The sequence below is a fragment of the Salmo salar genome, chromosome ssa14 (assembly GCF_905237065.1).
Source record: "Salmo salar chromosome ssa14, Ssal_v3.1, whole genome shotgun sequence".
In the NCBI taxonomy this organism is placed as follows: domain Eukaryota; kingdom Metazoa; phylum Chordata; class Actinopteri; order Salmoniformes; family Salmonidae; genus Salmo; species Salmo salar.
This window is the reverse complement of record NC_059455.1, coordinates 49758420-49774106: the sequence shown is the minus strand read 5'-3', so window position 1 is coordinate 49774106 and position 15687 is coordinate 49758420. Positions and strand designations below refer to the sequence as shown.

The following is a 15687-nucleotide window of genomic DNA, read 5'->3' as shown; positions in this document are numbered from 1 at the left end:
CTGGTTACTTTACCAGTACATCTTGTTATGTCATGTTACCTCATTAGCTAGCTAGCTAACAACCCGGTTACTTTACCAGTACACCTTGTTAAGTCATGTTACCTCATTAGCTAGCTAACTAACAACCTGGTTACTTTACCAGTACACCTTGTTATTCATGTTACCTCATTAGCTAGCTAGCTAGCTAACAACCCGGTTACTTTACCAGTACACCTTGTTATGTCATGTTACCTCATTAGCTGGCTAGCTAACAACCTGGTTACTTTACCAGTACATCTTGTTAAGTCATGTTACCTCATTAGCTAGCTAGCTAACAACCTGGTTACTTTACCAGTACATCTTGTTATGTCATGTTACCTCATTAGCTAGCTAGCTAACAAGCTGGTTACTTTACCAGTACATCTTGTTATGTTACCTCATTAGCTAGCTAGCTAGCGAACAACCCGGTTACTCTACCAGTACATCTTGTTAAGTCATGTTACCTCATTAGCTAGCTAGCTAACAACCCGGTTACTTTACCAGTACACCTTGTTAAGTCATGTTACCTCATTAGCTAGCTAACTAACAACCCGGTTACTTTACCAGTACATCTTGTTATGTCATGTTACCTCATTAGCTAGCTAGCTAACAACCTGGTTACTTTACCAGTACATCTTGTTATGTCATGTTACCTCATTAGCTAGCTAGCTAACAACCTGGTTACTTTACCAGTACACCTTGTTATGTCATGTTACCTCATTAGCTAGCTAGCTAACAACCTGGTTACTTTACCAGTACACCTTGTTAAGTCATGTTACCTCATTAGCTAGCTAGCTAACAACCTGGTTACTTTACCAGTACATCTTGTTATGTCATGTTACCTCATTAGCTAGCTAGCTAGCTAACAACCCGGTTACTTTTGGGGGCACAGAAAGAAAGAAAAGGGATATCTTCTTTAGAAGATAAATGATTAAAGCAATGAATGAATGACTCATCTCTTGGCACATACTGTAGTCACTCACAAACTTGATGCTCTTAAAGAGACCGTGTAGAATTGTCAATGTAAAGCATCTCAATAGGTAGTACTTTTAACCCAATGTAGAAACCTAGTATTCTTTGTAATTTCAATGACAGCTTTTTTGTATCAACATTCTGGCTTTTTATAATGAACACGTCTTTACAGGGTTAAATATTAGTTTCTAGAGCACATCGTGTGCTTCAAAAGCAGCTAGAATTCATATAGGCCCAATATGCTATATCTCAATCAATTAAAACAAAATACATCTTCTGGTGCTCCTAGATTTTATGTTGTGCTCCTAACTTTGATGTTGGGAGCACCAGTGCTACCAATTCATTAAAAAAAGATATATATATATTTAGAGCCCTGGACATCAGCCACTCTCTTACCTGCAGTCACCAGGATACTACACTGGGAATCCATGATCCTCTCACATAGAGACTCGGCGGAGAAGCCTGCAAACTGAACCCCCCCCCCACACACACACACACACACACACACACACACACACACACACACACACACACACACACACACACACACACACACACACACACACCACAGCAGGTCAACTCAGTGAGGTTGTATAATATGTATAACAGGGTGAGACGCCAACATCTAATGGAGTCATTTAACAGAACGTTATGATTGATTGTTATTGCCGAATCAACATTTGTTCAATATTTAAAAAAAACAATAAAAAAAAGGTATTTGGTGTTAGAGTTAGCCTGGTCCCAGATCTACTTTAGCCAAAGCACACAGTTTTAACATTTACTGTAAGCCTGCTCCTTAAAAAAAAAAAAAAAAAAAAAAGGCCACTTCTGCATTGGACAAGGTTAATAGTTCACAGTGTAGCATTTAAAAGTGTCTCCCTACCTCTCAATGGGACCATAGCGTTTTATATGAAATACATTTCAGGACGTGATGGCATTGAATACAAAGCACTTCTAAAACAAAAAAAAAAAAAAAAAGTGCCTTGTGTCAAACTACATGAGAAATCAATCATGCTACATCAGAATAGAAGTAGTGATACTGCAAATACCCAAACAATCAAACATTGCCAACAATCTCTGTAACTCTTATGTCCCGTTTGTGAATCATAAAACATTAGACAGCTCATGGAACAATGATCCAGCAGGAATAGGGTCACTTATATTTAAATAGGTCTAAATATAGTCCTGCATACTAGATAAAAAAAATGTAACCTTGGGACACACAAGACATGAGGTATTTTTAAACTACAACGCTATAACCTCTACTTGAGACGCAAGGTTATGACTGAAATAGTGTCTGGCTCAACTTGCTGCTAAAATTACTATACATGTATGCTTGATATGATCCTGTCCCAAATAGCATGCTGATAGTTCTAGTGTGGCTGGCCCACATTTTAAGAGTTTAAGGGTTAGGGGTTAGCCCCCCCCTCCCCCCCCCTGCGAGGAACCGCTGTGATATTACACCTCCCCTGCAGCGTCCCAAACGGAAAACATGTTCCCAACATAGTGCACCACTTTTGACCAGAGGCTCTGGTTAAAAGTAGTGCACTAGGAAGAGAATAGGGTGCCATTACAGGGCACTATGTAGGGAATAGGGTGCCATTACGGGGGCACTATGTAGGGTGCCACTTGGGATGCAGACCTGTTTGCAGGTGTTATCCCAACTGCTACTGAACAGCTGATAGCTCTGCAAGGCAAGGTCAGGCAGAACCGACAGGGGCAAGCATTACCCCATTCTCTCCAGACCCCCCCCCCCCCACTAATATTAACACTGTACCTTATGTCAGTCAGTACAGTCTGGTAACAGAAACAAAAAACTGAAAATTACAGTGTGGAACATCTACACACCTTATTAAGACTGCATTAGTCTTATTAGCTAGCTGAGCTAAAACCTACACAGGCAGTAGATCAGGGAGCTAACACAAGTCTTCAGGTTAAGTCTCAGAGAAGGTTCCTCATCATGAGCGCCACTGGATAATCAAACCACCTCCGGTAAACTTAAAGCAGGGATTGACATTGAAGTCTGAAAAGGCACTTGGACCATCGGGCAAGTCAGGAGTATTTTTTTGGTTGGCTCGAAGATTACGATCACTTGTCCTTTCTGAGTGTAAATAGCTCATTTACATTTTCGGATATGTATTGCCAGAAAGATCAGTACTGGAATTCTTTGTATTTTAGTTATCAGTAAAAAAAAGAAAAAACATCTCTGAGCAGGCTCAACTTGTCTGACTGTCATAAATTATCTGTCTTTCATTTAAACAATGGGGAGGAACCAGAAATATAAGTTTTAGGTTACTGGCATTCTTTCCAGTTTGGGTGTTTTCACTATAAAAACTGAAATAATACTAAAATCACCTGTGGAATGGGAGAGCAGGGCAAGCTCAACTGCTCCGTTCGCTTGTATAATGGGAATATTTAAGATTTTATTTTATTCATTTAACCTTTGGCCCAAGTCAGTTAAAAACTAATTCTTAATTTACAATGACGGCCTAAACCCGGCCAACGCTGGGCCAATTGTGCGCAGCCCTCAGGGACTACTAATCACGGCCGGGTTGTGATACAGCCTAGATTCGAACCAGGGACCGTAGTGACGCCTCTTGCGCCGAGATGCAGTTCCTTAGACCGCTGCGCCACTCGGGAGCCCAGATGAAGTTCATATTCAGTTTAGGGTGATTAACAGAATGTTTAGCATAGTTCTATATTTCTGCCTTTCTGTAATACGTATGATTTCCAGTGTTGTTTTTAACACTGGTTGATGGTCACTAGACTAGAGACTATGTTCTGGATTAAACTCATATCTATTGATAGTGAATGACGCCAGACTGAAGGTACAAGGACAGAGGACACTGATTGTTATTGTCGTCTGTAAAACACTGTGTGTGTGCCTTTATATCCTAGTCAACAGTCGTCTGCTGACTAGGATATACAGACCTTCTCAGAGAAGACCAGTTAGACATTTTCCTCTGCTTCTGTGCTGGGAGGTGTATCCCTGTCGCAATTTGGAATAAACCCGGTATTGATTTCTGATTGTCTTCATCTCTTCACCTGGAGATTCCTAGTACAAAACTTTTCCCCCCCATGCAATAAGGCAACCCATAATGTCAATCCTTGAACTGACCACGATGGAGTGGACAGCTCCTATCCTGGCGCAGGCCAGCATGGTGTACACCAGCTCCGGAATCATAGGGAGGTAGATGGCCACCCTGTCTCCCTTCCTCACTCCTGTTAACACACACCACAGAAGACAAAATGGTGGAGGAGAGTTAAAGGTTGATGTTGTGCTGGTTTTGACGGGGAAGTTGAGTATTTAAAACATGTCAAAAGAAAAGCGGCACCATTTATGAATGTTCTTCACAGAGCAGTAAATTGGGGAAAAGTGGTAAGCTAGCCTATTTCTTTCATATGCCACACTGAGGTGTACCGTCTTACCCATCTGCTTCAGCAGGTTGGAACACCTGCACACCTGTCCCAGCAGCTGACCATAGGTGATGGCCTCGTGATGATCAGGTGAGTTCCCCTCCCTGGAGAACAGACATTAAAAACATCAAGCCTTTATCTGAATCAATACAATATAAAAACATCAAGCTTTTATCTGAATCAATACAATATAAAAACATCGAGCCTTTATCTGAATCAATACAATATAAAAACATCGAGCCTTTATCTGAATCAATACAATATAAAAACATCGAGCCTTTATCTGAATCAATACAATATAAAAACATCAAGCCTTTATCTGAATCAATACAATATAAAACATCGAGCCTTTATCTGAATCAATACAATATAAAAACATCAAGCCTTTATCTGAATCAATACAATATAAAAACATCGAGCCTTTATCTGAATCAATACAATATAAAAACATCGAGCCTTTATCTGAATCAATACAATATAAAAACATCAAGCCTTTATCTGAATCAATACAATATAAAACATCAAGCCTTTTATTGTCCGAGTCAACAATTTAGGTCATGTTGTCATTCATCACAGTCAGTTAGAGTATACACATGAAAAGGACACCTATTCCCTTATTGTGTCATTTTGGACTAACCTCAAGTGCCATTACGTTCAAATCCAGACTTTTGTTTTAAAAACTTTCCAACGACTTCACCTCAGTCCTCAGGTCGCGTCATGTTAAAACACAACTTCTGTAATTTCAATCCAAAATGTAGCAATGCATCCTGTTGTTTCCTCAGATAGATTGATAGACAGGATGTTCTCCTTTAGCAGCTTGTTCAGTCTATATTCGGTTTCAATGCTTGTCCGATGTCTGTCTGTCTTGCTTGTTTAGTTATGTGGCACACTGTTGCACAAGTCTGTCTCAACTCCTAAGCCCCCGACCCAGTTACCATGGCAGTCTGCCTGGGTAAAGCTTGGATCTGACCTCACCTGTTGTACTGTAGATAGCTGACATTAACCTCATCAGCTATGTGCACGACGAAGAGACGTGGCTGACTGTATTACCTAGTATGGCATTAATAATCCTGTTAAGGTATAGGGGGCAGTATTTTCAAGGATGGATGAAAAACATACCCAAATTAAACTGCCTACTACTCGGGCCCAGAAACTAGGATATGCATATTATTAGTAGATTTGGATAGAAAACAGTCTGAAATTTCTAAAACTGTTTGAATGATGTCTGTGAGTATAACAGAACTCATATGGTAGGCAAAAACCTGAGAAAAATCCAACCAGTAAGTGGGAAATCTGAGACTTGTAGTCTTTCAAACCATTGCCTGTTCAAACTACAGTGTCTGTGGGGTCATTTTTCACTTGCTAAGGCTTCCACTAGATGTCAACAGTCTTTAGAAAGTTGTTTGAGGCTTCTATGGTGAATTTTGAGGGAATAACAGCCAGTTCAAGCAGTGGACTGTCTGAGGTCATGTAGTTACTTCATGCGCATTCACGCATGGCTAGCATTTTTATTTTTCTTCTGTAATGAATACGCTATTGTCCGGTTGGAATATTATCGATTATTTATGTTAAAAACACCCTAAGGATTGATTGCAAACATCGTTTGACATGTTTCTACAAACGGTAATGGAACTTTTGAGCTTTTCGTCTATTGATTTGCGCTCCCGCATCGTGCCTTTGGAATAGTGTTCTGGACGCGCCAACAAAACGGAGGTATTTGGACATAAATTATGGACTTTATCGAACAAATGAACATTTCTTGTGGAAGTGGGAGTCCTGCGAGTGCATTCCGCCGAAGATCAGCAAAGGTAAGGAAAGATTTATTACACTAATTCAGAGATTTGTTGATGCCATGACTTGGCGGGTAGCTGTATAGCTTGCATTGATGGCTGAGCTCTGTACTCAGAATATTGAACAATGTGCTTTCTCCGTAAAGTTATTTTGAAATCTGACACAGCGGTTGCATTAAGAAGTAGTGTATCTATAATTCTTTAAATAATTGTTATATATTTTGTGAATGTTTATGATGAGTATTTCTGTAAATTAATGTGCACATTCACTGGAAGTTTTGGGAGGCAAACATTTTCTGAACATCACGCGCCAATGTAAAATGCTGTTTTTGGATATAAATATGAACTTGATCGAACAAAACATACATGTATTGTGTAACATGATGTCCTATGAGTGTCATCTGATGAAGATCGTCAAAGGTTAGTGCTTAATTTTAGCTGTATTTCTGGTTTTTGTGACGCCTCTCCTTGCTAGGAAAATTGCTGTGTGGCTTTTCTTGTTTAGGTGGTGTCCTAACATAATCTAATGTTTTGCTTTTCGCTGTAAAGCCTTTTTGAAATCGGACAATGTGGTTGCATTAAGGAGAAGTGTATCTTTAAAATGGTGTAAAATAGTCATATGTTTGAGAAATATGAATTATTAGATTTTTGATGTTTTGTATTTCGCGCCCTGCTATCCCATTGGCTGTTGGCTAGGGGTCCCGCTAGCGGAACATCTGTCCTCAAAGCAATTTTGAATATCATAAACTTCAATATCATAGATATCCAGATAATGCAACGATCAAGAGCAGACCAATGACTGTGAAGCTGGCCAGCAAGACTAATCCTCAGTCTGGCTGCATGCTGAAGAGACAGAAATGACCATCTCAAGCATTCAGCTAACCCTACAGCTAACCTTACAGCTACAGCTAACCTTACAGCTACAGCTAACTTTATAGCTACAGCTAACCTTACAGCTAACCTTACAGCTAACCTTATAGCTACAGCTAACCTTACAGCTACAGCTAACCTTACAGCTACAGCTAACCTTACAGCTACAGCTAACCTTACAGCTAACCTTACAGCTAACCTTACAGCTTCAGCTAACCTTACAGCTAACCTTACAGCTAACCTTACAGCTACAGCTAACCTTACAGCTAACCTTACAGCTACAGCTAGAGCTAACCTTACAGCTACAGCTAACTTTACAGCTACCCTTACAGTTACAGCTAACCTTACATCTAACCTTACAGCTACAGCTAGAGCTAACCTTACAGCTAACCTTACAGCTAACTTTACAGCTACCCTTACAGTTATCTTGATAATACAATGATTGAGAACAGGCCAGTGACAGTATCAAGGCAGCGTCTCAATTCCCTTAACAAGAGTGGCACCTGGTAGTGTTTTACAGTGGTCTGACGACAGGCTGGTGACCAGACCTAGTGTGTTTAGTCTAGGACCTGCAGGTATGACAGTCTCATCATAACTCACACAGCCATATTCTATCGTTACTATGTCATATCAAGTGAGTGATTTCCAAGAATGTACACAATTTCTTCCATCATGCGTGAAAGCCCCTTGTCGATGATTAATGTGAAAGCACTGCCCAGATAAAGGCTGTCTGGTCGTGGATCTCAGATGTAATCCAAAACAGTCCGTATTCTGTCGTTACTTCATTTGTGTGTGTGTGTGTGTGTGTGTGTGTGTGTGTGTGTGTGTGTGTGTGTGTGTGTGTGTGTGTGTGTGTGTGTGGGGGGGGTGATACAGTATTTGTAGTGTCTGTAACTTTCGCACTCATTATTATTCATGATTCATTCAGGCTTATCCGTAACCATGGTAGCGTCCACATTAATGTAGAAGTGTTCAGAAACATTCTATTCTTATTTCCAATAAAAAGTGACTCCTAAATGACACAATATATGATTTACCAGTCATTTCTATTTGGCACAAAATAATCTGTAACACAACCAAAACAAACAGCAAATGCATCCAACAAGTTTGTAGAGTCACAAACACGATGCAATCATTGCGTGCTATGGGAATATGGGACCAAATACTGAACTTCAAGACTACTTTAATACACATACAAGTGAATTTGTCCCAATACTTTTGGTCCCCTAAAATGGGTGGACCATGTACAAAAAGTGCTGTAATTGCTAAACGATGAAAATACTTTCAAAATTAAAGTCTGCACTTTAACCTCGTAGTCATTTTATCATTTAAAATCCAAAGTACCGGAGTACAGAGCCAAAACAACAACAAGTCAACAACAAGTTCTTAACTGACAACAAGTCAGTTAAGAATAAATTCTTATTTACAATGACAACCTACCGGGGAACAGTGGGGTTAACGGCCTCGTTCAGGGGCAGAACAACAGATTTTTTTTACCTTGTCAGCTCGGGGATTTGATCCAGCAACCTTTAGGTTACTGACCCAACGCTCTAACCACTAAGCTACCTGCCGTTAAAAACAGCTTATTTTCTGACTCTGAAACCCTCAAGGTGTTAGTTTCCTGTTGGTCTCATTACATTAACCTAACCCCCTCCCCCCAGCCCTGGCACTCTGAGGAACAGGTAGTACTTGTCTGAGAAGTTACATTTTCACACTTTGGTTATGTATGAAATGAAAAGCTTAATCAGTTACATTATACCCACACACAGAGCAAGCCAGGGTGTTGATGTATAAACTGAGTGAATAGTAGTACCTTAGTATCTAGAGGACTTCCTGTCCCATACTGGGGCGCTCCAGGGAGACTTATATGCTACAGACAGTGGCTCAAATGTAGGCCTCATTCTTATTCACTGACTTTTTTCTGAACAAGTAGAAACAGTCAAATGCAACTGTGTCTTTTCTTACCAGTAGAATGCCACTCGTTCACCAAGGTTCTTGTCATTCACGTTCCTGTCCAGGACGTTGTAACACATGTTTGTTTTGGCTCCCTCCATGCATTTCACATAGATATTCCCTTTAGTCACATCGAAGTTATACTGCAGAATGTGACCCGTAGGAGGCTTCTTCCAATAGAAATCACTAGCAACCTCTTTCCAGAATACTGCAAGAGAGAAAAGAAAAAAAAGGACATACAGATTTTGTTCAGAGCACACAGAAAGACACACACACACACACACACACACACACACACACACACACACACACACACACACACACACACACACACACACACGAGACACAGACAGAGACACACACACACAGACAGAGACACACACACACACACACACACACACACACACACACACAGACAGAGACACACAGACAGAGACACACAGACAGAGACACACACAATCTATTGCAGATGAGTCTTCAGTTATTCTGCGAGCAACAAGCACGTGCGCACGCGCAGCTAACAGCCTTCTTAACCTACCGTCCGGCTCCTCAATAGACTTCTTGTAAAGTTCCAGATAACAGTTGAAGTCAGGCACATGAGCATCCTTCTGCAGACCCTCCGGAGGATGGTACATCTTGTCCTCTATGTGTTGAGAGCCAGGGACCACCATCGTTGATAGGATCTATATACAGTACGTCTGAAAGAGAGACTAGAGGTGAGGCCAGGCAGTCAGTCCACAGATCTGATTTGTCTATCATCCAAGGCTAGAGGAGGGGAGAGACTAGATGTGTGGCCAGGCACAGACAACTACAGAAAGCTTCAGGCATTGGAGCAGTACACTCTGGCCACACCTCTAATGCCAGATTTTGTGTCCTTTCCACAGTCTGCTTAGTGCCAAGGGAGCCAATCAAAACAATCAACATGGCACTCCCACCTTTTCATTGGCTGAGCGGCCCCTGGTCTGTTGATGACATTCTTTTCAGAGATATTCTGTATGAGGGGGAATGCATCGGTAGGCTGGGCGAATGCTGGTTGTGACCAGACGAAGAACAGCTACAACCAGCAGTGACTTTTTCATAGCAGGTTAGGAGAGAATTTTAGCTAATCCTAACCTTAACCTAATTCTCCAAACCTGCTGCATAAATTCTCCCTAACCTGCCACGTTAATTCTCCCAAACCTGCCACGTTAATTCTCCCTAACCTGCCACGTTAATTCTCCCTAACCTGCCACGTTAATTCTCCCTAACCTGCCACGTTAATTCTCCCAAACCTGCCACGTTAATTCTCCCAAACCTGCCACGTTAATTCTCCCTAACCTGCCACGTTAATTCTCCCTAACCTGCCACGTTAATTCTCCCTAACCTGCCACGTTAATTCTCCCTAACCTAATTCTCCTAACTTCCGATTGTAGGTGTTCTTCCTCTAGTCAGAACCGTGAATGCTAGGCTGAGCGACAGACAGACAGACGGACAGACAGTCAGACATTCAGAGAGACAGTACAGACAGACAGACATACAGCCAGTCAGACATTTAGAGAGACAGTACAGACAGACAGACATACAGAGACAGAAAGACAGACAGAGAAACAGTACATACAGACTGTACAGTGTATTCTGTATTCCTGAAACACCAACCTCCCCCTCCCTCTAAATTAAGCCTACACTATGTCACTTTTGTTTTGGAGCCAATTTCGCTGTGGGCTTTGAACGGGGCATCTGGCTCACGCTGAGTCATGCATGCAATCACTTTTCATTCGGTGGAAACTCCTTCCACTGGGGTAACCCGGGACAGATAATCGAATCTCCTCATTGTGAAAAAGCTTGGCTAGGGGCGTATTCATTGTGCCGATTCTGTTGCAAAACGTTTCTTAAATCGGAAGCAAACGGAAAGAAACGGGGAGGGACCAAAATGAATTTGTCCAATAAAAACTCACGTTTTGCTCTGTTTGGTTTCTTAAACGGTAAACGGTTTCCGTAAACAATAGGTCCCAGGGTGTGTTGTCATTACTGCAAACAACGAAAACTAGAGTTTCTATTGGACAGGTTCAGCAAACAGGGAGGGACCTACCTGAATCTGTATTTCATTTTGACAATTTTTTTATTTTTTTTAACACTTTGTTGGTTACTACATGATTCCATCTGTGTTATTTCATAGTTCTGATGTCTTCACTATTATTATACATTGTAGAAAATAGTCAAAATAAAGAAAACCCCTGGAATGAGTAGCTGCGTCCAAACTTTTGACTGGTACTGTATATTCACAATTGTTTATGTCAATAATTGTTTTTTTTTAATAATCAATTGAATTTTTGATATCAATAATTATATATATATTTTTTATATATATAAAACATATGTATCGATATTAAAAATTATAATTTTGGGCGGAGAGAGCATTGAGACACAGTCTTCACATTTTGTTGCCTTAAAATGAAAATTTTACAAATTATTAAATTGGATTTCTTTCCTACCGATGTACACAGAATACCCGCCGTCTTCTGAAAACCTAACCCGACGATAGAGTATTTTTTCAGCTGAACAATTACACTTATTCTAATGCCAAAGACACACCAGAATAGCCTTTCCAAGAGTTGTTGAGTCTTCCTGAATGGTCTAGTAGTCTCATTCCTAACTTAAATCTGCTTGAAAATCAGTGACAAGCATTGAATATTGTTGTACATCAATGATTTCCAACTAAATTTACTGAGCTTGAGTAAAAAAAAAATGGATATGTTGTCCTAAGAATTGTGCAAGGTTAGTAGAATCTGTAATGGCTGCCAAAAATATGCTTCCATTAGGTATTAACTCTGAGGGGTGAAGACATACGCAATAAATACATTTTAAATTTCTTGTTTCTTTTTATTAACTTGGAAAACTGTAAAAAAAAAAATCATTTTGACAAAAGAGGAGTAAATTGTATAATCTATAAATAAATCAAAAATCTAATTGAATCCCTTTTTAGGATGTAATTTTAAGGCAGCCTAATTTGAAGACAAGGGGTGTGTAGACTTGCAATAGAAACTGCACGCAAAAATTATCTCGCCCCATGAAAGTCATTATCATTAAAAAAACATTATATAAAAAAAAAATGCAGTTAGATATAAAAAATATATTTTCATATTGATAAATCGTTGTTTACATCAAAATTCTAATTATTGACTTAAAAATGTTAAATTATTGATATAAAAAATTCAATAAAAATAGAATTTTTATATCAATAATTGTATGAAGATATTAGGTGGTGGGTTGCAGCAAGATATTTGCTTTAGTTCTCGAGATGATCAATCTCTGTCGAGGGAGGAGCTGGTTTTAACATATTGCATATATACTGCTCAAAAAAATAAAGGGAACACTAAAATAACACATCCTAGATCTGAATGAATGAAATAATCTTATTAAATTATTTTTTCTTTACATTGTTGAATGTGCTGACAACAAAATCACACAAAAATAATCAATGGAAATCCAATTTATCAACCCATGGAGGTCTGGATTTGGAGTCACACTCAAAATTAAAGTGGAAAACCACACTACAGGCTGATCCAACTTTGATGTAATGTCCTTAAAACAAGTCAAAATGAGGCTCAGTAGTGTGTGTGGCCTCCACGTGCCTGTATGACCTCCCTACAACGCCTGGGCATGCTCCTGATGAGGTGGCGGATGGTCTCCTGAGGGATCTCCTCCCAGACCTGGACTAAAGCATCCGCCAACTCCTGGGCAGTCTGTGGTGCAACGTAGCGTTGGTGGATGGAGCGAGACATGATGTCCCAGATGTGCTCAATTGGATTCAGGTCTGGGGAACGGGCGGGCCAGTCCATAGCATCAATGCCTTCCTCTTGCAGGAACTGCTGACACACTCCAGCCACATGAGGCCTAGCATTGTCATGCATTAGGAGGAACCCAGGGCCAACCGCACCAGCATATGGTCTCACAAGGGGTCTGAGCATCTCATCTCGGTACCTAATGGCAGTCAGGCTACCTCTGGCGAGCACATGGAGGGCTGTGCGGCCCCCCAAAGAAATGCCACCCCACACCATGACTGACCCACCGCCAAACCGGTCATGCTGGAGGATGTTGCAGGCAGCAGAACATTCTCCACGGCGTCTCCAGACTCTGTCACATGTGCTCAGTGTGAACCTGCTTCATCTGTGAAGAGCACAGGGCGCCAGTGGCGAATTTGCCAATCTTGGTGTTCTCTAGCAAATGCCAAACGTCCTGCACGGTGTTGGGCTGTAAGCACAACCCCCACCTGTGGACGTCGGGCCCTCATACCACCCTCATGGAGTCTGTTTCTGACCGTTTGAGCAGACACATGCACATTTGTGGCCTGCTGGAGGTCATTTTGCAGGGCTCTGGCAGTGCTCCTCCTGCTCCTCCTTGCACAAAGGCGGAGGTAGCAGTCCTGCTGCTGGGTTGTTGCCCTCCTACACGTCTCCTGATGTACTGGCCTGTCTCCTGGTAGCGCCTCCATGCTCTGGACACTACGCTGACAGACACAGCAAACCTTCTTGCCACAGCTCGCATTGATGTGCCATCCTGGATGAGCTGCACTACTTGAGCCACTTGTGTGGGTTGTAGACTCCGTCTCATGCTACAACTAGAGTGAAAGCACCGCCAGCATTCAAAAGTGACCAAAACATCAGCCAGGAAGCATAGGAACTGAGAAGTGGTCTGTGGTCACCACTGCAGAACCACTCCTTTATTGGGGGTGTCTTGCTAATTGCCTATAATTTCCACCTGTTGTCTATTCCATTTGCACAACAGCATGTGAAATTTATTGTCAATCAGTGTTGCTTTCTAAGTGGACAGTTTGATTTCACAGAAGTGTGATTGACTTGGAGTTACATTGTGTTGTTTAAGTGTTCCCTTGATTTTTTTGAGCAGTGTATTAAGTTAAAATAAGTGTTCATTCTGTATTGTCATTATTACGAATATTTTTGTTGATGTTGAAAATCAGCCGATTAATCGGTACCGGCATTTTTTGGTCCTCCAATAATCGGTATCGGCGTCGAAAAATCATAATCGGTCGACCTCTAACAGAGGGTAGTGTGTACGGCCCAGTACATCACTGGGGCTAAGCTGCCTGCCATCCAGGACTTCTATACCAGGCGGTGTCAGAGTTATGCCCTAAAAATTGTCAAAGACTAAAGCCACCCCAGTCATAGACTGTTCTCTCCGCCACTGCATGGCAAGCAGTACCGGATTCCCAAGTATAGGTCCAAAAGGCCACTCAACAGCTTTTACCCCCAAACCATAAGACTCCTGAACAGGTAATCAAATGGCTACCCAGACTATGCATTGTGTCCCGCAACGCCCCACCCGCCAAACCCCTCTTTTACACTGCTGTTACTCTCTGTTTATCATCTATGCATATTCACTTTAACTAATCCTACATGTACATATTACCTCAATTAGCCCAACTAACCGGTGCCCCCGCACATTAACTCTGTACCGTTACCCCCTGTATATAGCTTCCACATAGACTCTGTACCGGTACCCCCTGTATATAGTCTCGCTACTGCTATTTTTTTCCCCCCTTATCTATTGTTTACCTAATTTTTACTTAAAAACTGCACCGTTTCACTGTACACCTGTTGTATTCGGGGCACGTGACAAATAACATCTGATTTGACTATCCATGTGTAACAGTGTAGGTTCCGTCCCTCTCTTCGCCCCAACCCGGGCTCGAACCAGGGACCCTTGCACACATCAACAACTGACACCCCACGAAGCATCGTTACCCATCGTGCCACAAAAGCCGCGGCCCTTGCAACGCAAGGGGAACAACCACTTCAGGTCTCAGAGCGAGTGACGTCACTGATTGAAACGCTATTAACGCGCACCACCGCTAACTAACTAGCCATTTCACATCGGTTACACAAGCCCACCATGGTATTGGTTTATCATTCTCTTTACCTTATAGTTCAATACATCCAGCATTATCCATTCCCACCATGGTATTGGGCAGCTGCTATTTGAGAACTCATCTGATTTAGAAATCAAACTCTGGTTATCTTATTGCAGAGCACATTGTATAACTGTTTTTAGAGAAGATTGTACTGCGAGGTATGGTATATGTATTAGCTAATATGCGTATGCAGCTGTCGTTTTTACACCTCCATTCTAGCATACATGACACACACACACACACCACACTTTCTAGCCTCTAAGAATCTGAGTGAAATAATTATCTTTTAGTATTAAATTTTTTTTTATCTATATTTTTTAATTCAAAATATAGATCAACAATTTACATTGTTACATCATACTTACACACTCATCTCTCACATGTAGGCTCAGCATTCCCAAACAGTCCCATTACATATCAGAATGTTGAACAAACTTCATTTCAACTTACTTGACCTGACGATTTTATCCCTCTGTCGGAGGTAATCTGATACAAAATATCCACAGGGAAATGTTATCAACCCAACCTTCACTATGCTGGTCTGGTTATCGGTTTTTATTTCCGGTTTTTATTTCCAATACTGATGCAATTCGCATTGACAAACACTTGCACAATATGGCTGAGACTAATCTAACCACAGACCGAAAGGCAAACAATTCTTGCTGATTGCGAGGAAACGTGCTTAGGTGGACTGGTTTGGTTACATTCGGCTATTGTTTACATATTGTGCATCACGTCAAGAGATTGAAAATACAAGTA

General features: G+C 41.2%; 1 protein-coding gene across 5 annotated transcripts in view; it reads right to left on the bottom strand.

Moving 5' to 3' along the window:
- Positions 1–15687, bottom strand: part of LOC106595379 (acetyl-coenzyme A synthetase, cytoplasmic) — a 35118-nt gene that overhangs the window by 19084 nt on the left and 347 nt on the right. The window contains exons 1-7 of one of the 5 annotated variants that reach the window (XM_045694513.1): positions 15379–15666; positions 13422–13425; positions 9559–9722; positions 9033–9228; positions 4420–4511; positions 4109–4212; positions 1387–1459 (exon numbers count right to left, since the gene is read on the bottom strand). In XM_045694513.1, coding sequence (XP_045550469.1) covers positions 1387–1459; positions 4109–4212; positions 4420–4511; positions 9033–9228; positions 9559–9691 — 598 coding nt within the window. In that variant the 5' untranslated portion in view covers positions 9692–9722; positions 13422–13425; positions 15379–15666. Of the gene's footprint in view, positions 1–1386; positions 1460–4108; positions 4213–4419; positions 4512–5044; positions 5310–9032; positions 9229–9558; positions 9862–13421; positions 13426–15378; positions 15667–15687 lie in introns of those variants that run through there. The other 4 variants (XM_045694514.1, XM_045694515.1, XM_045694512.1 and 1 more) reach the window with 4 other exon arrangements.